At 53.8% G+C, this 23,606-nt stretch overlaps 7 protein-coding genes across 7 annotated transcripts; 3 read left to right on the top strand and 4 right to left on the bottom strand.

Annotated features, from left to right (window-relative positions):
• Positions 1–99: 99 nt before the first annotated feature.
• On the bottom strand, positions 100–1,413 carry ASPACDRAFT_60750 (uncharacterized protein; the record flags this gene model as incomplete). The annotated part of the gene is made up of 2 exons (XM_020203591.1): positions 100–842; positions 975–1,413. 2 exons carry the CDS (start codon positions 1,411–1,413, stop codon positions 100–102), a joined length of 1,182 nt encoding a protein of 393 aa, XP_020056272.1.
• A 1,801-nt stretch (positions 1,414–3,214) lies between these two features.
• ASPACDRAFT_60749 (uncharacterized protein) lies at positions 3,215–3,787 on the top strand (the record flags this gene model as incomplete). Its single annotated transcript, XM_020203590.1, has 1 exon — positions 3,215–3,787. One exon carries the CDS (start codon positions 3,215–3,217, stop codon positions 3,785–3,787), a length of 573 nt encoding a protein of 190 aa, XP_020056271.1.
• A 225-nt stretch (positions 3,788–4,012) lies between these two features.
• Positions 4,013–7,708, bottom strand: ASPACDRAFT_52477 (DUF3433 domain-containing protein; the record flags this gene model as incomplete). The annotated part of the gene is made up of 4 exons (XM_020202623.1): positions 4,013–4,078; positions 4,108–7,349; positions 7,420–7,615; positions 7,664–7,708. 4 exons carry the CDS (start codon positions 7,706–7,708, stop codon positions 4,013–4,015), a joined length of 3,549 nt encoding a protein of 1,182 aa, XP_020056270.1.
• Positions 7,709–14,332: 6,624 nt separating this feature from the next.
• ASPACDRAFT_119817 (GFA family protein) lies at positions 14,333–15,196 on the top strand. The gene has a single exon (XM_020196281.1). It carries the CDS (start codon positions 14,527–14,529, stop codon positions 15,040–15,042), a length of 516 nt encoding a protein of 171 aa, XP_020056269.1. The 5' UTR covers positions 14,333–14,526; the 3' UTR covers positions 15,043–15,196.
• A 2,817-nt stretch (positions 15,197–18,013) lies between these two features.
• On the bottom strand, positions 18,014–19,071 carry ASPACDRAFT_52476 (SDR family NAD(P)-dependent oxidoreductase; the record flags this gene model as incomplete). Its single annotated transcript, XM_020202622.1, has 4 exons — positions 18,014–18,282; positions 18,354–18,633; positions 18,728–18,981; positions 19,035–19,071. The coding sequence occupies 4 exons, from the start codon at positions 19,069–19,071 to the stop codon at positions 18,014–18,016; spliced, it is 840 nt and encodes a 279-aa protein (XP_020056268.1).
• Positions 19,072–19,325: 254 nt separating this feature from the next.
• ASPACDRAFT_119807 (uncharacterized protein) lies at positions 19,326–21,159 on the top strand. Its single transcript, XM_020196280.1, has one exon. It carries the CDS (start codon positions 19,619–19,621, stop codon positions 21,038–21,040), a length of 1,422 nt encoding a protein of 473 aa, XP_020056267.1. The 5' UTR covers positions 19,326–19,618; the 3' UTR covers positions 21,041–21,159.
• A 676-nt stretch (positions 21,160–21,835) lies between these two features.
• On the bottom strand, positions 21,836–23,073 carry ASPACDRAFT_43563 (uncharacterized protein; the record flags this gene model as incomplete). The annotated part of the gene is made up of 3 exons (XM_020201283.1): positions 21,836–22,259; positions 22,337–22,824; positions 22,909–23,073. The coding sequence occupies 3 exons, from the start codon at positions 23,071–23,073 to the stop codon at positions 21,836–21,838; spliced, it is 1,077 nt and encodes a 358-aa protein (XP_020056266.1).
• Positions 23,074–23,606: the final 533 nt, after the last annotated feature.

Genomic DNA, 23,606 nt, shown 5'->3' with positions numbered 1-23,606 from the left:
GAGTACCTAGTACGTACTCCGTAGTCAACTAATACAAAAAGTGAATGTGGGGAAGTGACATAGGTGATCGCCCTTTCTTTTCCAGAGATGCTCTCCACTCTACAAAGCATTTCCCAGCTCCCCGACAATGGTACCCACGGGCACTCCGATAGCCGGCAACCCCAGGCCAGACACCAAGGCGGCAACATCGGGATCCAGCTTGATCAGCAGGAGACCACCGTCTTCACCCACCACCGTGAGCAGGCAATCCACCACCGGTCCCAAGTTGGCAATCAGGTCGCCCACTGAGGCAGCTGACCGGATCACTTGGCCCACGCTGCGCCCAGCCTCGTTCAAGCCCAGGTTGATCAGGAGCTGCGCCACGGGGTTGCTCAGACGGATCAGCAGTGGCTTGAGGTCTTCGCCGGTGATTTGAAGGATGCAATCCACCACGGGGGCCAGTTCCTCGAGCAGACCCGCCGGCTTCGAGACATTAGTCCGACGCTTGAGGCTGCTGCCAATGTCGCTGAGCACATTTCCCACCGGCTGAGCGAGCGCATCAAGGCCAAGCCCGCGAAGGAGATCAGCCACGGGGTGGTCCAATTCGATCAGAAAGAAACCAAGACCCTTGCCCGTCACGATGCAAAGGTTGTCCACGGGCTGACCCAGGTCCGACACCAGCTCACCGATGCTGGAGGCGCTTCTGAGGAGGCTTCCCACGGGCTGAGATAGACCCACCAAACCGAGTCCGGCCAACAGGTCCGCAAATGGATCGCTCAACTGGATGAACAGTTCCTCCGTGCCGCTGCCGACGACCTTCAACAGGCGATCGACTTGAGGACCCAGATCCTGAATCAGATGACCTGTGCCGTGGCAGTGGCCGCTCTCGCACGACGAAGATCCCGACGGGGTCGAGGAGTTAGCTCCGGAGGGGACGGTTCCAGATGGTTGAGAACCGCCGGGTGCGCCGAGGGAGCTTCAAGGACCGGCTGGACCAGAGGGTTTCAAGGGGCCTGACGGGCTGGAAGATCCGGAGCCACCAGGACCAGACGGATCAGAAGAGCCCGTGGATCCAGGAAGACCCGAAGGCTGTCCAGAAGGTTCAGCATTCGGAGACGATGAAGCCAACGGCACAGTAGCGGTAGCGGTAGGAGCTGGTCGGAATCCCAAAAGAGTGACAGGCTGGGAGGAAGCAGGCGCCGGATCGCCGGGGAAAGAAGAAACACCGGATGAAGAGCCACCGGGAGAGAGGGACGCTGAAGGAGCAGGAGACTCGGACTCGGGGGCAGGCTGCGGCGGCTCAGAGCCAGAGCCAGAGCCATGATCGCCAATGGGCTGGCAAGTACATTCACCGTCGCGAGCGTAAGGCTGGCCCACGGGGCTCGCCACCGTGCAGGCGGCCAGGACGAGGGCCGTCAAGAAAGAAGCCTTCATTGCTGAAAGAGTGTCTAACGTGTAGTCGACAAGGGCAAGAGAATGACGGGTCGACAAACTGAGGAGAAGAGGAAGGGCAGAAGAAAATGAAGAAAAGAATGGTTGACCTGCTTGATCCTGGATAATGAAGGTGACGAGACAGTCCCGGTAGGGTTGCGGGCATGATATATATACCCGGTCCTGGCCATCGAGGGCGATGATGATGAAGGTATTCGGATTTTGGATGAGTGATCGAAAAAAGTTGACTTTGGCTGAGTAGCCGCAGCTAGTGAAAAACTATTGCCCGTCACAAAGAATTACTCCGAACGAATATGTTGATCCCTCACGGTGATCGGCGCAAAGCTGACTGTTAGTGAGCGAGGCGCGAAACCCAACCTCCATGTTCTAGATTCATGCGCTGACGGGCACTTATCGATCGGAAAATTCTTATCCAGGCTCAGACCGATAAGCGCCTATTCTGGCCGGCGTAGATGCCTCTGACCATCGAATAGAGGTTAGGTGCATTTGGCGGAAAGTTCCTGAAAGGGATTGCGAGTGAGTGGTGAGTGAACGCGTAGAAGATAGGTTTAGTATTCGCATCATGGACTACTCGAGCATCAATCCTTGTACTCTTATTCTCTCCTCGGTATGGACCACAATATGGCGATGGCTTGTAGTCTATCCAAAGTGGCTGTCAATGGTCGATTGCCGGGCTCTCGCTTGGCTGAATGAACAGTCCCCATCTAGACAAGAATTGACCTGAAATCCCCCTAGTCAGGACGTAGACGCATGCAGGAACCAGGATGTTGGCACGAGTTCTTTGTCTGGAACCTGCCCATCGGCCTCGAGCTGAGCCCTAATGCACCGCCTGCATCCCACTATCGATCGCCGGCATAAGCTCAAGCAAACATTTCTATAGAGCACAAAGACTCCCGGCAGGATTTTCTCTCTGATGATAGATATGACCATATAAAAAATATATCTTCTACGTAGGAATTTTAGCTTATGCGATATTGTTCTCCTTTACCCTCCTAACCCCCCGACGGAGTAATTGGGTTTCCGACACGAAGCCTTGGCTTGAAGGATAGCAGAGCCTAGACTTGGAAGCAATTAGACAAAAGTCTTCGCAGGTGGAAAAGAAGGCCTAACATAGGTTGAACGAATGGGGAAAAAGAAGCGAATAGGACTGAAGAACAGCTGACTATTGAGTCCGAGTAATGTGATAGCGCAGGACATCACCACCCAAACAACGAGTTCGAAGTGTCCTTGAGAAAGCACAACTTGGAGATTTGAGACCCATCCCTCCATCCACCATGATACCATCTTGATTGACCTGCTCTACTAGCATTAATTGTTTATTGCTACCAGCCGAGTTTAATCTCATGCTGCTTGGGCGGTCGACGAAACACAAACCACTAGGATTCTATACTGCCTGCACAGTACACCTTTTACATCCTGGATAACAGGTCCAGGCTTCCCACAACGCGTTCCCACAACCGCCCCGGATGGTAGTCCTTAGAACCTACATTCTCCATGAATGGATAACAGCTGAAGAGCTTCATCCTTTTACCAAGACAGAATAGTCACCCGGAAGATATCCCCGCAGCAAACCCCCAAGTATCCGACCCAGAGCCCAACCCTAAGATGTCAACGGAACCAACATGCGTCACCATGAAAACAGACGGTCGGAACAGACCTCCGCGCCGGACTCCTCTCCACGGTCCCAACCCCCTCATAACCCCCTGCAGATCCCAAAACAATGCTATCCAACCTCAATGCCCTGAAACGGAGCATCTCGATCCTTCACCAGCAGTCCACCATCATGGCTAGTGCCTCCCTTGACACGGAGGTGACTGGCCCCTCCGCTCCCTCACCCCAATCCCAATCCCTTCTCGCCCCTCCGCCCACCTTATCAGACCTAAAGCACGGAGCCACCACCTCCCGAACCCTCTGGTACCGCATCCACGTCCTCCTGCACGACCTGAGCAACTTCAACCACCCCGCATCGCAGAAGCGGTTGGGCAAAGTGGCCGACCCGTACTACATCGGGAAGCCATACTTCACCTGGGACGAGGCCCAGCTGATCAAGCGCACCAGCGCGAGCGGCGTGCACGGCCGGACGGTGGAGCAGGTGGTCGAGGAGAAACTCCGGGAGAAGCTCGAGCGCCTCCACCGCAAGAAGCGGCCGATGAGTAGTGGCGGGGATGAGCTCCGGGTCTGCGCCGCGCATGACCTCGCGCCCATCATCGCCAGGTTGCTGCAGATTGATCTGAAGGTGCTGGGGAGGGACGAGCAGTTTGCCAGGTTGGTCGAGGAGCATGGGCTGTACCTTGAAGGGGATAATTGGGTGGGGCTGAAGGGGAGAACGTTTGGTTCGAGGAAGAAGAGGAAGTGAGACGCGGGAAATGGTGTTCCTGTTGGAGGGCCGAAGGGGATGATGCATGCTCGCTTTCTCGGAGCAAAACTTCGGCAGTAGCAGGGTTAGGCGATGTTATTTTGCCCTCTGAACAATGTTCTTCCAAACACTCTTTGGTAGAAATTCGATTTACCCTATGATCGCTACCCTCAAGGTATTATCTCGGAGAGCTTTGACATGACCGAAGCCCAGGGTGGTGGACAATCATCCTTGGTGGTATTGTTGCTGGGGGTGCAGTGGGGGATTGTAGAGGCAAGAGCGGCTGCCTACCTGGCAGGGCATCAAAATATTCATTCTGCCCTCCCAATATCCACACCGAACCGCCCTCCATCCCACCACCCCAATTCAAACACCCATCCGGCAAAGACCCCCCGTCTCAACAACTCCTGATCACCGCACCACTCCGACCCCGCCGGCAGCACATCCGACCTGACCAGATCGGAACCCGCCAGCAGCGAGGCCGCACCCGCAATACTGCACGGATTCACGGGGATGACCTCCTTGGTCTGCAAGAAGTAACACGCAACCAGGACCGAGAGCGCCATCGCAGCCAGACAGCCCTCGAGAATCCTCGTCGACGCTGCGTTCTGAATGAGCCGAACCCGATTAGGCCGGATAAGCGTTCCCGAATATCGTTGCGTTGTTGCATTGGCGGAGAAGACCCGCGAATTGCCGTTGAGCCCTTGCGCCATGAGGACGCGGTAAAGGTGCTGAGTTGCGTTGATCACGGCGGCATAGTGCGAGGGATCGCCGGTGGCGCCAGTGATATCCTCCACCGCGAGGGTCTTCTGATCGTGGATCATGGCCGAGAAAAACTCGTCAAATGCCTGATTCTCGTTGTTGGTCGCCTGCGGAAGATAATTAGGAAACAGCAGGTCCGACGCAAACTCCGCACTGAAGAGTCGGCGGGACGATTCGTTCGCGGTTGCCCCGGCGATCTGTAGACCTGGAAGGGTCAATGTCACGTCGGCATCAACCCGGTCAACATAGGGATCGCAGGTGAACCCTTGCAGCCCCTTCGTGGAGTTCGCCGTCAAGACGCCGTACCACCCCATCAAGGTAGGACAATGGCCCATCGCCACGCTCGGGTTCATGTACTGCAACGAGCCGAATGAGGTGTTGTTCATGGTCGGGTAGTCAGTGCTAACTGCGAAGCTGGACGACATATTCTGGCTGCAGTTGGGATCCAGGTTTAGATAGAGGTTCCAGGCGGAAAGGAGCGCGCTGGGCTCCTTAACCCTGTACACTGTGTCCTCGGCGAGGATCTGGCACTCGAGACGGGCCCGGAGACCGGGGAGCGTCATCTGCAGTACAGAAGAACGGTCCACGCTTCCGTTGGCGGAGCGGTACTGTACAGGACCCTGCTTGCTGGTGAGAGATGCCTCACTGAGAGTCGGCAGCACCAGTTCCTCGTAAGTCCAAGCAGGATAGGAGAGATTGGCTGCAACGACCAGGGCTCCTGTCAGCCCCACGCCTGCATTGCTGGAGGTAGAATAATGTGGGTCGATGGTGGTGTTGAAGCTGTCGACACGAGCGATGGAGACCGCCTGGGAGTGCGCGATCTCCTGGGTGAGGTATAGTCCACTGACGGCCACGGTGAGGATCGGGGCCAGTAGCACGGCGACTGCAGTAGCCCCTACGGCACCTTGTCGGCGTAGGGTGGCCTTGACGAATGAGACGAGTGTCGGGCTGGACAGGTGATTCTCCATGATGCTTCGTGGTGCAGTGACCCCCCCGCGTCGCAGGTCCAGGTAAGGCTGCAGCACGAGAGCCGAGAAGTGAATCGAGTCGAAGAAGATGCGCACTACCAGCATGACTACCGCGGGGATGTACACCCAAGTATACCGAATGTATTCCCCAGACACAGTGCCCAGCCCGTTGTGTCGAGACGAGATCTGGTACGTCGTTTCTAGCCCAGCAATGACAAGCAGAGGCAGCGCAACTGTAATCACCCGCCAGGAGACGGAGACGGATATCGGCTCCCACCAACTCATAGGCCCAGAGGTGATCCGAGTCCGCATACTCTCATTAGCCGTTTTATCAGTTGCGATAGTAAAGCCCAGACAATTGCGTTCGTTGGTGATTTGGGTGTGGTAGCGACGACCATTCAACTCCTCCGCAATCTCCGTCCCATTCTTACTCCGTAGCAGTCGCTCCTCCACAGCAGGGCTCTGTGCTAGAATGCTCGCCAGCCCGGAGATAGTGCCTGGGTCTCGGGGCGTACAGCAAACCGGTCGGAAGAAGCACAACGCTCCAGCGACGACAATCAAAACAGCCAATGTCACCTCCATCAGTCGCACAGAAAGCTCTTTCACGAGCAATCGGTTGACATACGCCGAATACGTACCCTCGAAGGACGTATCCGACGAGGAGAGGAGATACTGCTTTGCCACCTGGGCCGCTATTGCCGCAAACATGGGTCGGGCTACACTCTCCAAGAGCGAGGTATTGAGGAAATCGCGCATGGGGTGCGGCGCGGTCAGATTCGCGATAATCGCGAATGCACTGGGGTAAGTACTGTTCGGGTCCGACAGGTTGTATTCCGCAGTCTTCCAGCCTTTGGTCGAGGTATCGACATAGCCCAGCGTGTCAAGGATATCGGCTGCGGCGGTCAACGAGGACACAAACCCTACCCCTAGATCTGCTGGCGACACGTCTGCAAGGACTCTTTGGGTGGTGTGGTTCGAATGTGGGGGTGGGTCAATACTAACCACACTGTGGTTAGTCTGGCGTAGCGAGACAGAGCGTGGTGCAATGGAGTACAACGGGCTGCAGACCAAGCCGTGGATTTCGGTCTTGTTGGCGGTCCAGTGCGCTGCAGCAACCACCACGCGAGGATCATTCTCTGCATCAACACAGCTAACCGAGAACACGTCTGCGTAGAAGCCCCCAGCAGAGGAGTAGCTTCTCTGGAAGCTGGGGAAACGATACCCACCCGTGCAGGACGAGGTACTGGTACTGAGGGTGATGTTCAGTCGAGTTTGCTCGCACCCGGACGAAGTGCAGCCCTCAGTCCAGTTGGCGACGGTTGCAACCTGGCAGTTCAAGTCCCCAGAGAAAACATCCACCGTTCCGGAGATCAACCCATCGTTACTAGTACCTATACTCGCCGTAAAAGGCTGAAAGGCGTATTCCTCGGTCGTGCCGACAGGGTAGGGCAACTGCTGCCAGCGGGCTCCAGCCACGAGAGTCGCGGCACTCCCATCCACCAGACTCCCATTATACCCCAGCCCTGCGAAGCGGGCTTGAAGGCGAAGCTCAGCAGCCACGTTCTCCATCCAGACATTCTGCAGCATAAACAAACCCGTTGAAGCGACCGTGAGAAGTTTGATCAGCAAGGTGCCGAAGATCGCCAGTATCACCGCCCAATCGCCGTGACACATCGAGCGAAAAAGTGCGATCACGTTCCAGTCCGAGACATAATCCAGCAGGAGGGATCGCGAGGCAGGTTGGGGCCCGGAGTGTGCCATCGCCCTCCAGGGCATGAGTTGCTTGGTGCGATACTCGACCTGGCCCCATAGTGCGGCTACGATCGTCAGGGCTGTTCCCAAAACCCTCTATCAGCAATCGCCCTCCCACTCGGTGCACACGAAAGCTGTCGGAGCACCTACCGGCTGTCGGACCATACGTCCAGAGGTAATGGTATTTGCTTTCGCTGGTGCTGAGACCTTGATTCTGGGCCGAGACAGAAGACAAGACCTCGATGACCACGATCATCGCGGCAAAGAGAAGTGCAAACGCGATCAATGTCGCCGAGCGAAGGATAGTCGGAGTCCAGGCTTGACGCCAGGGGTGAGCGTGATGATTCTCTCCATCTTGTGCGGGGTCGCTTTCCAAGGTAGCTGTCTCCTGTACTAAGGGGGTAAAGGTCTTTGGCTTGTGGATGAGATTTGAGAACATCGTGATCGCATTTCTGAATTGCGCCTTTGTATAGAAGAAGAGTTGTTGGGGCAGGACATAAACATGCACATCTTATAAGATGCGAGGGGTTAGCATGCACCGCCTCAGTTAGCGCCTGCACAGGGATTGTGCCAAGACAAGGCTGAATGAAGGTTGCCGTGCCGGGTTGTACGAGTAATAGAGGTGAACAGAATCAAGACCGGTTCTTATCTAATTGACTGTTTTAGCCTACTTGGTATTTTCACGCGGCGAGGCGATGCGGTGAAGGCTAGAAACTTGTGCGAACAAAGATCAAAGACCGGACGCGCAGGATGAACGAAGTATTCAAGGCGATTGTATCTTCAACAGATAAACCAAACCCGACAGAAAGACGGGGAGAAAAGGTCTCCACAGTATTTTTATCGCTCAAGGGCGGCAAGGATCCTGCCCCGGAAGCTGTAGGAAAGCTAATCCATCGATATCAAGCCCACCACTGAAATCAACAGGAACTTTGAGTACCGTCTCCGTCTTACTGGCAGGAGAGTACGGGACTGGGGTAGATTGTCCGATACACAGTGGTATGAGCGAAGATTTCAGAACAGTAACCGGAGGCTTTGAGAGGCCCGGGCCATTGCACCAGTTTCGTCACGTTACAGTCACTTACTCTCGACCTTTGTGTATGGATCTGAGAATCAGGGGGCCAGTCGTCTGTAGAGTTGATTTCAGTGCGAGCAATGACAGAATCGGGGGTGTAAGTCGCTATTGCATATTTTTTGAGAACGGGATAGCATGGCTGGAAGATCCATATCGAATTTCAACCTTGTGAATGTCTCAGGGATTCTAGGGCAGCATATAAGGAGGTTTCCGGTTAGATGTAAAGGGTCTCGTGGTGAAAGGATGGGGGCGGGTTTAACATAACAATTATCCAACGCTGGGCGATCGGCATCATGTGCCTAGTGCGTGGAGAACTCATTGACGCAGCATTTTCTCTCCTCTACTCTCTTGAATGGTCGGCATCACGAGGAGAAGAAAAAGAAGAAGAAGAAGAAGAAGAAGGAGGAGGAGGAGGAGGAGAAGGAGGAGAAGCAGTCAAAAGGAGAAACTCAAGGAAGAGGAAGAGGAGGAGGAATAGGGAGAAGAAGATACAAACACCTGATACAATTCCAGAGGATTAGCTGGTAGTATGTCCTTAGATAAGACTACCATACTGCCCCTGACAACCTTTCCCATCGGCAATTGATTGATGATATTACGACCACGACGGGATGTGGAGTCAGTCGCCTAGACAAGAAGAATGAGAGACCCTCATTTACCACCCTTATCACCTCGAAGCGCAAGGAACACTTTAGCCTCGCGCGACTTGACAGAACTAGGAGTCCCAAGAGGTAGTCAAGGTGATTGTGGATTTTTGTTTGCTAAATGTGACGAATCGCATAACAATACCGAAAGAGAAGCAAACCATTGAAGTCCTTCCACCATGCTTAGACAGATCTGACAGTTCGTGTCCGTCTAGCGCGATTTGTTTTTACAGGGGCACACTTAGCAGGAACTCCAAGTTCCATTAGGCGACAGGCTAGCCATATGTCATCCAACAGTTGTCATGCATTTGCGCAACAGAGCAATCGGAACCCGGACGCGGGCGCGCTAGAGTTGTTAGTATTGCTTTTCTTAGATGCACCAGACGCACGGAAGGCCCAAGTGCCATGTGGATCCACCACATGGTAACATTAGAGCTGATTGTTTCTCGGCCGGAGGCCGGAGGATCAGAGTATCACTTGAAATGGTAGTCGATTTGCGAGTGGACGGGCTTGCTCTCACTGCTGGGGCTCTAAACCGCAACGGCTATTTTGTTATACCCATCACATCAGCCCGCCACGACCTCATGCACCGCACACACATTTCGAACACGAAAAGCGAATCCACTGGCTACAGGATGTGTAGTTTCTCGGCTAGATGCAAAAGCTGGTGAGAGCCACCGCGCTTAAAATTGCCAGTCTCCTTTTCAGCTCCCGCTTGGTGACGGTTCGAGCGAGACCGCCACAACCATCAGACAAATCACGCTGCAAGATCAAGGCTTCGTTAAACATATTATGCGACGCAATTTGCTTGGTTTGGAAACCTAATCCCGAGGACTCAAGCCGAGGGTAGGGGATTCCAAATAATATACTTGTCTCGATGTGATGGGGACTAGTAGGATGAGGTAGATGGGACTGTCAGTCTCTCACGTCGGAAGACCTTTCGCACGGGAACTCTGCATGACGCGTTCATTCTGAAGCCAGCTGAAGGGACTGGCGCACGCAGAAGCCCATGGCTGCCACATGGGCCATTTAAACATGACACCGATTGGACGGACAGTTGTTGCCGCTCGGCTTGAGTCGACTTGTGCGGCCCCTCCGAAAAGGAGGCGGGATTGGGCGGAAGCTGAAGAGGGCAGTGGGCGAAGCATTGATAATATGGCAAGAACAAGCGAGGGGCGACAGGTGAAGGAACTGAAGAATTCCGAGGGTGGAGGCGGGGTTTTGCACGGGCAACGAGGCCCGGCCCGTATACAACAAACCATGGGGTAAATCGAGCCGACGAGCCCTAATCCCGCCACCCCAAGTTCCTGCATCCACTCCGTTCCTCAGCTTCCACCAGCTGGAAGATCACAGCTGAGCAAGAATGCTCAGACCAAAGCAACGGTGAATGCGCTCAGCTGAGAAAAAAAATATGACCTCGTTCACTCACATCAGCGAAACCGCAATCACCTCAAAATGTATAAAGGGCCTAGCAAATCCTCCCTCATGCCAGTAGACTCAGCAGCGAGCATTCCATCTCTTTACCACATTGTTCCATCATACTTCTGCAATTCACCAGATCTTGTGCTTTTTTTCTGATCTTTCAACTACAATCTTCATCCCTTTTTTCCTTACCCGACACAAATCTCTCTGAAGTCCTTTCTTTTGAACTCATCCTCATTGACGCCATGGCCCCCGCTATCTTGAACGAACCTGAGGTCCCTATCACTCCTATCCCTGTCACCAAAGAGCTTAATGGGGCCATCAAGCCAGCCAAAAGCGTTGAAAGCCCGACCATGGCCCTGACCAAATCCAATGGCAATGGTGCCGTCAAGGCGCCCGCCAACGGCCATTCCAACGGCAAGGTAGATGGTTTCAGCGACGAATTGGCTGTCGCCAAACCAATTTGTTTCTTCCCCACTGAGGAGGGAAGTTCAGATGTGCTGAGGGTATTGGACTACAACCCGGCAATTTTGAATGATGCGGCCACCATTGAGTGGATCGCAGGTCAACTTCATAAGTCCAATATTGTCAACAGTCACCAGCTCCACAAGATAGAGGTTCATCATGTTGAGACAGAGCATGTGCAGGATGCCGAATATATGCAAGATATCCTCGAGCTCAAGCGGACGAAGCACACCTCCGATGAAGCTTACATTAAACTCCGGACCAGTATGACCAAGCACCTTCGGAAGGCCCAGGCCGACTCGGAAGGCCTCATGGTGACCATCGCCAAGCTCTCCGACGATTTGAGTCTGGCGCAGCGGGCCGAGGCCCTCGCCAAAGCCGACAGCAAGGCGGCGCACGCACTCCATCAGCAGCTCAAGGCAGAAATCGAGACCGTGCGCCACGCGTTGACCCACGCTCGCAAGCAGCTGATCAAGCTGGTTAAGGAGCGGGATGACGCGGTGCTGGAGTCCGACAAAGCGGAGGGACTCCTCAATATCCGGGATGCAGCGGTTGCGCGGCTCGACGACGAGGTGGAGCGGCTGGTGAGCCAGGTCGATTCCTTGCGAGTGAAACTCTCCGATGCTGTCAAGGCCAGAAATGCCGCAGCGCTCGACGAGCTCAAGGCGCGTCAGCAACTGACGCGCGAGCAAGAGACTTGTTCGACCTTGCGAAAGAGGGTCGCAGAGCTGGAACACAAACACGAGGCCAAGGCGGAATTCATCCGGGGTCTGGAGGCTACAATCCACGAGCTCAGGGCCCAACTCACCCACGCCAGGACGGAGGTGCAGGAGGCATTGGAGGATAAGGAGGGCCTCAAAACCAAGTCCCGCGCGCTGGAGGATCAAATCCGGGACGCTGTGGAGGCGGCAAGTGCCGCCAATGACACTTTAGACGTGGCCAAGAAGCAGCTTGAGGAGGCTATTTCTACTCGAGAGCACGCTGAGGAGCAACGCACTGCGGCTGAAATCGCCTGGACTCGCGCCGAGCTGGAGAAGCAGGACGCAGAAAGCAAGCACCGAGCCATCCGAGAGCAATTCATGAAGCTCGAGGCGGATTACGCGCAAGAGCAGCGCGAGAAGGCGACCCTGAAGGAGAAGCTTTCCAAGGCGGAACAACGCGCAGAGTTAGCTTGCCATTTCACGCAGGAGGCAATCGAATGGGGTCAAGCGCTCAATCTTACCAACCATGAGCTGTTCGAGCAGTACAAGAAATTGCATGATGAGAAGGTCCAGGCAATTGAGCTGCGGTATGCGGAACGCCGTGAGAGAGCCGACTGGCAGGAACAAGCCAGATTGGCCCAGGCCAAGGTTCGGGAGCTGACTGAGGCCTTCTTCAGTGTCTCAAAGCAGAAGGACCGTGCTCAGAACGTCTTGGATGAATTTCAGAAACAATACAATCAGCTCAAGGAGGGACACCTCCACGAACAGCTGGGATCCCAGAACGAAATCGACCATCTCCATAAGGAGAAAATGGGGTGGGAGAAGGTGATATCGAAGCTGAACACCGAGATCGATATGGCCAGGATTCAAATTGAAAAAGCGGAGGCGGCGAAGATCCAGGCCGAGGTGGCGCGTCAGAAGGCAGAGGCGGAGTCGGTGGAGGAGGCGAGGCAGCATGCGAAGGAGTTGGAGGAAGTGAAGGCGCGAACTCAGAGAATGGCGAGTGGGTGGGGAGAAATCGACCGCGACAATAAGGCCCGTATCGACGAGCTCGTGAAGAGGGCTGAAGAAAAAGACGCGACGATCCAGGGCCTCAAGGATGACCTTGCCGGGATCCAGAAAGTCTTGAGCCACGGCCACAGCTTCGGGAAGATCGCGATTCACGACATCTTCCTGGGCGGCCAGCGAGTGCAAGACGATTCGATCTACCAGACAATCGGGGGGCACTATGGATCCGTGGAGAAGCTTCCCCTGGTGCGATGCTTCCCGGATGAGATGGACAAGAAGAAGAAGTTGGCGGTGGTGTACACTGTCAAGGGAGAAGAGATTGCTCGGACGTTAGAGGTTGGAGTGAATGAAGGATTGAAGTTCCCGCCCAGCAGCACTGCTACTCCTGCCACCACCAAGTCCACTCCTGCCACTCCTGCTACTGCCACCCCGACTACGCCTGCCACCACTACTGCCACCGCCAGTACCCCAGCCAAGGCCACCCCCGCTGCCGCAGCCCCGACTATCCCGGCTACTCCTCCCACTGCTTGAATGTTTCACCTCCACCTCCACGACTGTCACTCATCACTATCACTCACTGGCAACCGCCTTTGTTCCTTATCTGGCTGATGCGTTTTTGTATTCCATCTCGCGCCCCCTTTAACTGCATACAATCTTTGCTTTTTCTTTTCCATGATCATGTCTGTGTCCAATTCATGTGCGTGCATAATGGTTCCTACTTGTTAATAGGTCAATGCATACTATTCATTTAGTAAACATCCTTTACCTAAATTCCTACATAGTTTTGTGTGCATGTCCCAGCCAGAAACATTATGCCTAGGAGGAAGGTCGCCAGGACATACGACGTTTTCCATCCCGAGGGAGCATGTGCACAACGCCCGCGGTGCCATAGATGACGAAGACAAGATCCCTGCCAGGCCCGAGCCGGTAGAGAGAGCCTAATTCGAAAGTGACTTCAGGTCCGATCACGATGAAGAGGCCTGGTTGGTGAAAACAAGAGAGAGTCGGTGGAGGCGTGGCAAAGGTTATCCGATGTATGGAAAGGGAGGTTCAGGTCAGCTATTCACTGCAGCGATGGAGCGTTGGCAGGGCCAAGGGCTGCAACGACCAGACGATGTAGATCTGGATTTGAAGGTTGGATAGATTGAAAGACTTGTATAGTACTCAAGGCCCACAAGATGCAAAAGATATATGCCTGTGTGCAATCTCAGGTAGGAAGGCTCAATTGAATGCCCGTTGTACGCAGATCACGTACGTGCATCCTTTTCTGGCGGCGTTGCAAATGTGAATATATGTGGCTCTTGGAGTTCTTTTGCCATTGTGTAGATCCTAACTCACTGTTGCAGGAGATGGTAAAACGACACATTCTTTTCTTTTTTTTATTTTTTCTTTTTTTTTCGGGAACGAGAGACTGTGCGATCAAGTTTCAGGAGAGCGGGTCATAGAAAATGTTATCATCTGTGACATGGATCTCAGGAACAGGGTGATTGGAGCATATGATGTTGAGAAGCGAGCCTCTGCGTCACTCGTTCCGCAATTCGTCTGACTATATATCGCGGCCTTGCTGAGGATCGGTTTACAGACTGTCCTATAATCACCCTACATCTATAATTCAGCCCGATTGACCTCACATATATCATTCTGCTTATCAGCCAGCCTCCCGTTTGCTGTCGTGGTGATCAATCCCTTCTCCGTGCTACGAGTATGCCACCCGCCTGTGGGCGATGATGTCATACTTTGTAGTTATCTATCTGGAAAGTTAACTAGTTATGACCCCCTGGCTTACCAATCTACAACCAAAAACTGGTTTACTTACTGCAGTAGAGAACACGCAAGTCCCCTCAGCAGACTTCTCCATAGTGTCACATTGTGACTCTGCACCATAGCCTTGCCTTGGTTCCTTTGACCTCGCCATAAACAGCACTATCCAGCAGCACAATCCACCATGTCAACCTCTTCCACCTCCACCAACCAACCATCGCAAACCTCAGACACGAACCGCTCCTCGGACCCCTTCGTCGTCCAGGGAACCTGCTACTGTCAGCGAACCACCTACACCACAACCGCCCCCTTATACGGACTAACATACTGCTACTGCCGCATGTGCCGCCTCCTGCACGGCGCTCCCTTCGCAGCATTCACGAACGTGGAGTCGTCTCATTTTCACTGGGCCAGGAGCGACCGTCTGGTCGAGATCAATCTGAGCCAGTATGCCACTCGCACGATCTGTGGTGACTGCCACAGTCCCATGACGATGGTCTACCATGCCAAATCACACGAGGTGGGCATTGTGGCTGTTACGGTTGATGAGAGGAACTCTAAGGGCAAGGTGCCGGAGACGGTAGGAGAGCATATCTTCTTGGAATCTAAGCCTGCTTGGTTTGTTATTCCGGAGGATGGCGGGGAACGGAGTATGGGGATTCTGGAGAGGATGAGGGGGGTGGTACCGGAAGGGTTATAGGCGTTTATGGTCGATCTCAGATCCTTGAGGCAGGTGACTTACTAGGGATTCTTTTATTTTTCGAATGCCTCGTACGGGTTACATATCCATTTCGACTTAAGATTCTTATTTGGGATACAATCCCTGAGTAGCAAGAAAGCAGAGGAGATCTCCCTGGTTGCTTCAATGTTATTCTTGATATCCAAGGCACACTTCGAAGGATTATCGATAGTAGAAGTCTACATACTACTTATCTGTCTAGGTACTCATACTACGAGTCCACCTGCACCTTAATATAATACCGAGTAGCCCACTGAACTAGGTATCCGCTGGACACTACCAGGAAAGAAGTTGTAAATACCAAAACTGTCGTCTGCAACGAGGAACTTTCTCTCTATAGGCAAAATTGAATTCCCGGCTAGATTATCATGAGCTGAGACTACGCACGTGATGATGAAATGACTAGCCAAGGAGGCTGACCTGTCTTGGTCTGCAGGCTGAATTTACCCCGCCGCTCGCATGTTTCTCCTGCAACACATTGCAGCTACAAACCTCCCATCGTCTAGAACGAGGGCTTCCAATGTTTCATTTCATGGTCGAAACTCCGGGTTACAGATCGGAAATAATTCTGGCATGGTACACTGGGTCAGTACCTATACAGGCAGGTTACACCGAGCTTCCCATGAAGGTTGAGTTGTCTAAAGATAGCCCAAAAGAAAGACCCTCTGGATAGACTGCCGATCGCGCCCGGGGCTGCGTTCAACTCGCATACAGCAGACCAAGATGACGATGAATGTCTACCTGGCACTAGAATCGACCTTCTTCGTCAAATCACCGAGTGGGCCCTTTCGCCCGACGAAAAGTGTATATTCTGGCTGCATGGTATGGCTGGAAGCTGGAACAGGGAAGTCAACGATATCACGGACTATTGCGAACTTGTTGAATGTTCATGGCTCAACTGCGGCGAGCTTCTTCTTTAGGAGAGGCGAAAAGGATCGAGGAAATGCAAGGCTTCTCTTTACGACAATCAGCAAGCAGCTTGCCGTTGGCATCCCCGAACTGATTCCGGACATACGAGGGGCAGTCTCCCGCGATCCTGATGTTGCGGTGAAATCACTGAAAGAACAGTGGGAGAAGCTGGTTTTGGAGCCGTTGATGAATCTAGTCCAAACTACGCCGCGAAGCTCAGTGGTGATGGGACCGCCCGACTGTGGGATACTGCGACTTGTGCCACACAGGAAGAATCGGAGGCCATGAACACGAGATTAGCTCAATGCAACTCTCGCCTGATGGGAGGCTACCATTATCTCTGTCCTCGGGGCCGACGATTCGCTTATGGGATGTTGCCACAGGGGCGCAGCAGCACATTCTTCAAGGCCCGTCAAACTCGTGCATACAGTTAGTCACATTTTCTCCTGACGGACGCCTGCTGGCGTCTTATTCAGGAGTTATTCTCTGCATTTGGAGTATTTCCACTGGCACTTTACTGCGGAAATTGGAACAGTATCCACTTGTGGTCCAGTCGATGGCCTTTTCCCCAAATAACCGGTTGCTGGCTTGCGGAATGGCAAATAACGCGACCGGGGAAAAGATTGTGCGGCTCTGGGATACCACCACTTGGACTGCACACGGAATTCTCACTGTTGCTGGATCTGCAGTGAGAATGGTTGCATTCTCTCCCAATTCCCGCTTCATCGCATCTGGAAATGACGATCATGAAAACCAACTCCGACTCTGGGATACCAGCACGTGGAATCTAATACACATCTTCAAAGGCTGTGCGAAATCACCCGTAGTGTTCTCACCAGATAGTCATCAGATCTGTTTTATAACGTCTGATAATTCAATTCAGCTCTGGGATATTGCTACGAAGACCATGCGACAGACATTTAGGGGCCATAGAGATTTACTTACAAATGCGGTGTTCGCTCCTAAAACCCGCCTGTTCGCGTCTGCCTCCGAAGATAAAACAATTCGAGTCTGGGACCTTGATACGGGCGCTCTGCATCAGCTAATTGAGGTCCCGGAAGTGACGCAGAGCCTGCGGTTTTCTGCGGATGGCTCTTATCTGAGCTTCGATCATGGGTCTTTCGAAATCCGGCGGCCGGATCAGACAAGTTGCAATGATGCTGCCTCCAATTCCGCCACTGGATATATATCCGTGGTGGAGGAGCATTGTGGCTCCCTCCTCCATACCGGCCCTCCTGCTCAGCTAGTATAGGTGATACTCTGGTTTTGGGGCATTCATCAGGACGGGTGTCATTCTTCTCGTTTGTGATCGACTAGTCCTATCCTTATTCTAATGAGATTGTGACTGTCTCTTTTCTTCTTCTTCTTCTTCTTCTTCTTCTTTCCAGGCATTGTGTGGGTTGTGCTTTAACAGCTGTGGCCACTGTGGCGCTGCCATAATGTGGCGAATGCCTTGAAAGTGCTTGCGAAGATCTGGGCCCGTCGAGCTACGGAAGGGTCATCTCGACGTTGGATCGAATATGTCTATGAGTGGGGTGACGATTGGATGTTCATATAGTCAGTCATAACTATTACATTGCTTATACATCCGGACTTTCTATCCTAGGCGACCATTTTTACACAGGCACTCCACATGCTCCGAAAAGGATTTGTTCTGGCACCATTGACGCGAGCTTTTTAGATGGAGAGCCATCATCTTGAAAGATACGGACAGCAAGAGGCTGATGTCACAGTCGTCGAGACTGGGCAAGCGCTCGGAGTCAAAAATTACATTTGTCGTACCGCAGATCATCTGTAGGGACATGCATACATCTTGGCCAAGGCTGGTTGGTAGCCGGCTGCTGATAGAGCGCAAAAGACAAAGGTTCTAACCCATCTGCAACATCGGGTCACGAGGTGCCTAATCTTGCGCCACTAGCCCAAAGGTTAGGGTCTGCGGCCGTACTTAATCCGGGGGCAGTCACGGAAGGAGTTGAGAAGACCCTACAGCTCTTGCAATTCGAAGTTTCGAAAGCTGTGGCAATCACGAAAATGGTTGGTTCGACAACTGTAACGACGTCCCCCCATCCACCACCAAAGTATGGCCATTGATATAGCTAGCCGCCGGCGACGCCAGAAACACCACTGCATCCGCCACCTCCTCCGGGTCCGCCAGCCGTCGCATGGGCAGATCCCCCAGCATCGTCGCCTTGACGGCCGGCGCCTGGTCCAGAAACTGCTCCATCATCGGTCCGGACACGTACGAGGGCGCCACGGCATTGATTCGGATCCCGTTGCCCGCGCTCTCGAGAGCTGGGGTTCCAGTTTCTTAGTGTCAGCAACAATACGCGAAAGAGGTACATTTAGAAAGAAGGAACCCTCACCAGCTGTCTGAACCAACCCTTTCACCGCATGTTTGGCGGCACTGTAATTGCCCACACCCAAAAACGCCCCCTCGGAGGCCAGCGAGGTTAGAATGACAATGGACCCCCGGGTTTGGTTCCTTCGCATTCTGCCGGTAATCGACTTGGTCGGTTCCTGGCTGGCCATGGCTCGGATCACCTCGCGGACGATTAAGAAGCACCCGATGTTGTGCACCTCGTCCATGCTTCGATACGCTTCTAGGCTCATCTCGCTAATTGCGGTTTGGTTGGCAGAGGCGGTCTTTTTTTCTTGCCTCGAGTGATATGTGGTTAGCTAGTGGTCCATATGTGGTCAAGCATGGAACAGCAAATATGACGGATTGGTTGTCCTGTACCCCGGCGGTATTTACGCAGATATCGATGCGGCCATACCTATCCTTGGTCTTGGCGACCAACTCTCGCACTTGCGCCTCATCGCGCACGTCCACCTGGTAAGCGATCGCCTCGTAGGCTGGTCGTCGCTCCGCGAAAATGTTGTAGCTGGACTGGGCGGTTTCTTGGGCGTGAGCGAGATCGATGTCGGCGCAGACGAGAGTGGTGAGGCCCTGCGCGACCAGAGTGTAGGCGACTGCGCGCCCAATGCCACTTCCTGTGATTCGCTTAATTTCGATCCATAGTCATCGATAATGAGGACGTATGTACCAGCACCAAAGACCAACGCGACACCTTCCACCTGCATATTGGGGGGCTATGTAGAGTAAATTGATTTTTGTGGTGGTGAGTGTTGGGTCTTAGCAGATTGGTCAGTTGATTGACTCGCCGACTTTTATTATGTTTAAATACTCAAGACACTTCGAAGTACGTACTTTTGGGAATCCAAATCATTCGATTTGTGAGGCTCTGGCGTGACTGTAATGGGGCCATGCATGGTTAAGTTACTGTACGTACTTTTCAATTACTGTTAGCGCGTACGCCGTACCGTTAGCGCTGACCGTTAGTGCTTACGGTGTCTAAGAACTTATAAGGATCGACCGGAGACTTGCTGGAAACGAATAAGACTATGATTGAGGGGTTAGCCGTGGCAGCGGGCCTTCCCATTGTTGGTCATTGCATGATACGGCCAGATATCAATGCTGCGAGCCAATTGATCCTAATCTCCAAGTCTCCAAGTCACCGTGTTTGTTGCCCGCCATTGCACTATTTCAACTCCCGGCCATGGCCATCAGCAGCAGCAACCGCCGCCGCTCCTCATTACCCAGCAATTAAATTCCCTCATCGCCTCAGTCATGCCGTGGACTGCAGCCAAGGACTCGCCCAACACCTTCACACGGCCCCTGGGCCCCAATGAGACCTTTATCAAGTTAGTCAGTGACCCGGGCCACCCCCTGGGTCGGGAACACTGGGCCGTCAACTACACCGTCGCCATCCAACCTCATGGGGATTCTGCGACTGCGGATCTTCTCCCACCCCTGATCCGCTACAGTTGGTTGCATCTGCGCTTCCAGCACCCAAGTCTGGCTGCGCATCCCGACGCCTCCAACACCAACCTCGTCTATACGGTGCCTGATTCGGCCGATGCGCTTAGCCAATGGGCCTCCGAGACCTTCTCCGTCGAGGCCGACGCCCAGTGCGCCGACGATGTAATACGTCGCATTGCCCCAGCCCCGGACGCTCGACTGTACTACATCCCCGAAACCGGTGAACTGCTCCTGCACAGCGCACACTGGCGGATGGATGGAGTGGGCGGCCTCCTTCTTTTGGGTCAACTGGTTGACCTGATGGCCTCGCACTGCGGAGAGGAGGAGAAGAAGAAGCAGCTGCGGCCCGAAGACGCGTTTGAGGCCTTTCCCTGGGGATCGGAGGTAGAGCGGCTTGCGCCCCCCGTGGAAGAAGCGGGCAACATGCCCCTCACGGCGACCGAGGAGCAAAAAGCCATTGCCCACGGGGCGGTGGGGACCTTTGCGCTGGCGGCCGGGGCGATGGGGGTGCCGTATCTGGGGGACGGCTCGACGGTACCCTCGGGTACACGGGCCGCCGAGCTGCGCTTCTCACCCGCCATCACCGCCGCCGCCGTGGCCGCCGCCAAAGCCCGCGGGATCAGCATAACCGCGGCGGTGCATGCCAGTCTCGCCGCCGTCAACTTCCGCCGCGCCATTGCTGACCACCGCCACCAGAGCCGCCACTACACCAGCACCATCAAACAGTCGCTGCGCCCGTACCTGCCTCCACCTTATTCAACCCCGGCGATGGCCGCCGCGCTATTTACCTCCGGCTGGTTGGCCCGCGTGGACCCTGCCTCCAACACCTGGGAGGAGATGGCCCGCAAGTACCAGGCCGAGTACCAGAAAGGGATCAGTAGCGACTATCTCCAGGGCCACCGCGAGTATGCCTCCATCTTGGTCGAGGTCATTCGCAATCTGCCCACCCCGGAGGAGCCCCCCAGCGACATCGATATCAGCAGCATGGGCATCATGGAACAATATCTGCAGCGCGAGTATGGCACCCCCGAGCGTGGGTTCAGTATCACCCATGCCGGAGTCGGGGTGGAAATGCTGTCGCGCCAGGGCGTGGTCTTTGTCTGGACGTTTCGGGATCAATTGACCCTTCGGCTGGTGTATAACGAGGCCTTCCACCCCCCTGAACAGATGACGGAATTCTTGAAGGACGTGCAGGCGGACTTGTTGACGCAATTGCAAGTGGTGGAGTAGATGTTGAGAGAGCAAAGCAGAGAATGCGACCGCTAGAAGAGTGTGATATGTGGGAAGAAGAAGGTATAAACCACCAACTTAGTATCTCTCAGCCATAGTAGCCAGTAGCCGTCAGCATGCAAAGATAGTATGAATTCAATGATAACAGCTTACTACCTTCGAACTGAAGATATACCCTCTACCATGATTATTTATGATGACAAGGCCATGCATCCCAAGTCAAGAGCTGCTGGAAACGATTGCTACAAGATTGCTACAAGATTGCCAAAAGACATGAGGATGAAGACATCTCCAGAATCCAGGAGGAAGAGGGGATGGCGAGGTCGGGTCGGGTCCGCAGCCCCTTTCCCAACATGACAATCCTCAAGGCCTCTTGAGTCAGGCTGCTCACCGCTCGCCACGCCCATGTTGATTGTTCTTCGGTCAGACACCCTCACGCAGCTGACTTCATCACTCATCCACGTCCCCCGACCAGAGCTGCACCTTACTAGAGCCGCCATAGTACTTGAAACGCTCCTTCACTTTTTGCCAACAGTCTTCGAAATTGGCTTAATCGAAGTGGGTTCCAATCGGTACGAACAGGACCTTGTGCTGTACTGTACTTGTCAGCTGCCAAGCCATTTCGTCGCTGACCTGCTAGTCTGCTAGTATAGGTATTAATTTCTAGATACGACCTGACGATTATCACCGTTCGGCCACAGAGAATGTCAAAACATCGACCCAGCCGATGGTTTGCTCCAAAGATTGCAGATTCTGTCACGACACCTAACAAAAAAGCAAAGGCAATCTCCGCATTTAGACACTATCTCGTGTTGCTTCGAAGGTAGTATTCACATAAATGTGATGCCGGCTATCTTTCGGGGTTCTCTGTGGGCCACCGCTGTCCAGGAGGATGGCCTCTCGATCTACTTCTTCTGCTACTTCTCCGAGAGGATGGAATGATCGTTTGCCACTCAGCAAGTCCGCCGTGTTACTTGGCTTGCTGGCGGATGATGATAATGAGAAGGCGCTGTTCCGGAGCGGCTGTGTTCTTCCGCTTCTTGCGAGCCAGCGACGCCCCAGGTCCGTGATATTCGGAAGGCAGACCGACATGAGCGAGATCGGGCCTTCACACTGCACCCAACAGATATATTCGATGGTGGTCCAGGTGAGATCGGCTTCCAGGGCCGAACCCGCCTTGAGAAGAGTGATGAGGCGACCGACAGATACGACGACCACTCTGAGAGCACACACGCCCCTTGTTAGACCGACTGAGAACTTTCTCCCTTCTTCTGACAAAGGGGAGGGAGCACTCACGAGTACCCACAAATGAAGAGGCCGATGAGCATGGCCTTCTTCGCCCGAGTCATATGCAACGACCAGAGCAGAGGCAGCGGGATCAGCAGGATGATCAAATCCAGGATGGCACTCGGGGCCGCGGTCCCGGTGAAAAACTTCCACTGCGTGACGCATTTTGAACCGGCCACGGCTTCCCACGAGGCTCGGACGGGTGTACACTGAAAGGCTGTGGCCAGCCACGACCCGATCAGCCAGAAGACGCACAGGGCACCCACCGCTGCGAGTGTCGGGCGGACCCAGGGGCCTCCGCCCCGTTGGAAGATCCGATGGTAGAAGCAGAGCACCGATAACTTGGGGAAGGTAATGCTGGCATCGTACAGAAAGGCGGCCGCGAAGATGATCTTGGGACCTGCGAGTTGATGGCTGACGGGTAATGTGGCGATATGACGACCCAACCCCAGGGAGATCCAGTAGAAGATAAGGGACGATTCGGCAATAATGAAGGGCTAGAATGATTCAAGGGGTCGGTTAGTTCCTCAATCGGTATGCCCAATGCTTCTTTCGTGGAAAGGGGGGAGGACGGCCCGCACCAAAGTCAGGATGGCAAAGGCATCATCATAACCAAACCTGTGAGTGTGGGAGCTCCAGATGGACCAGCAGCGGAGGGCGACCGAGGCTACAGCTGATGTGAGCATTACCACACAAAAGGCAATGAGCCCCGGTTGCTGGTTGCCATCGGTGTCTGCAGAAGACATCGTATGTTGTCTACCGTCTCACACACACACACACACTCTCTCTTTCGGATTGGAAGGATTGGGAGGGAGCTCATAAACCGAAGCCATTCGACGAAAGGAGGGGGAAGCCGATCAAAAATCAGCCTGACTGACCATGGCCATCCTCTTCCGAGACTACTACTTAATTAACTCACCCATGTAGGGGGGGCAGAGGGCGAGGCTCTGGCGCTCTGCAGGATTAGTGCCGTGGCGTGGCTGCATGATTTAATCTATCTAGCACTGGGGGCGGAAAGATTTCGTTACACAACACCTGGTAATTTATTTATCCCCTACCCCGAGTATAAGAGAACAAGGGAAAGGTATTATCAAATGTAGAATTCTGGCCATCAGTGTTCTTTTCAGCATCCGGAAACTTGATTGTATCTGATCATTGCTGATGAAACCACCGACTAAAAAAGGTTTATGGCAAAATGTATATGGGTATAGGATTTACCGTAAAAAGGTACAGTAATTCAAGCCCATCTGGGCGACTTTCGGAAGGGTAACATTAAGTA

The sequence above is a fragment of the Aspergillus aculeatus genome (genome assembly GCF_001890905.1).
Source record: "Aspergillus aculeatus ATCC 16872 unplaced genomic scaffold ASPACscaffold_8, whole genome shotgun sequence".
NCBI lineage: Eukaryota > Fungi > Ascomycota > Eurotiomycetes > Eurotiales > Aspergillaceae > Aspergillus > Aspergillus aculeatus.
This window is presented reverse-complemented; position numbering and strand designations above follow the sequence as displayed.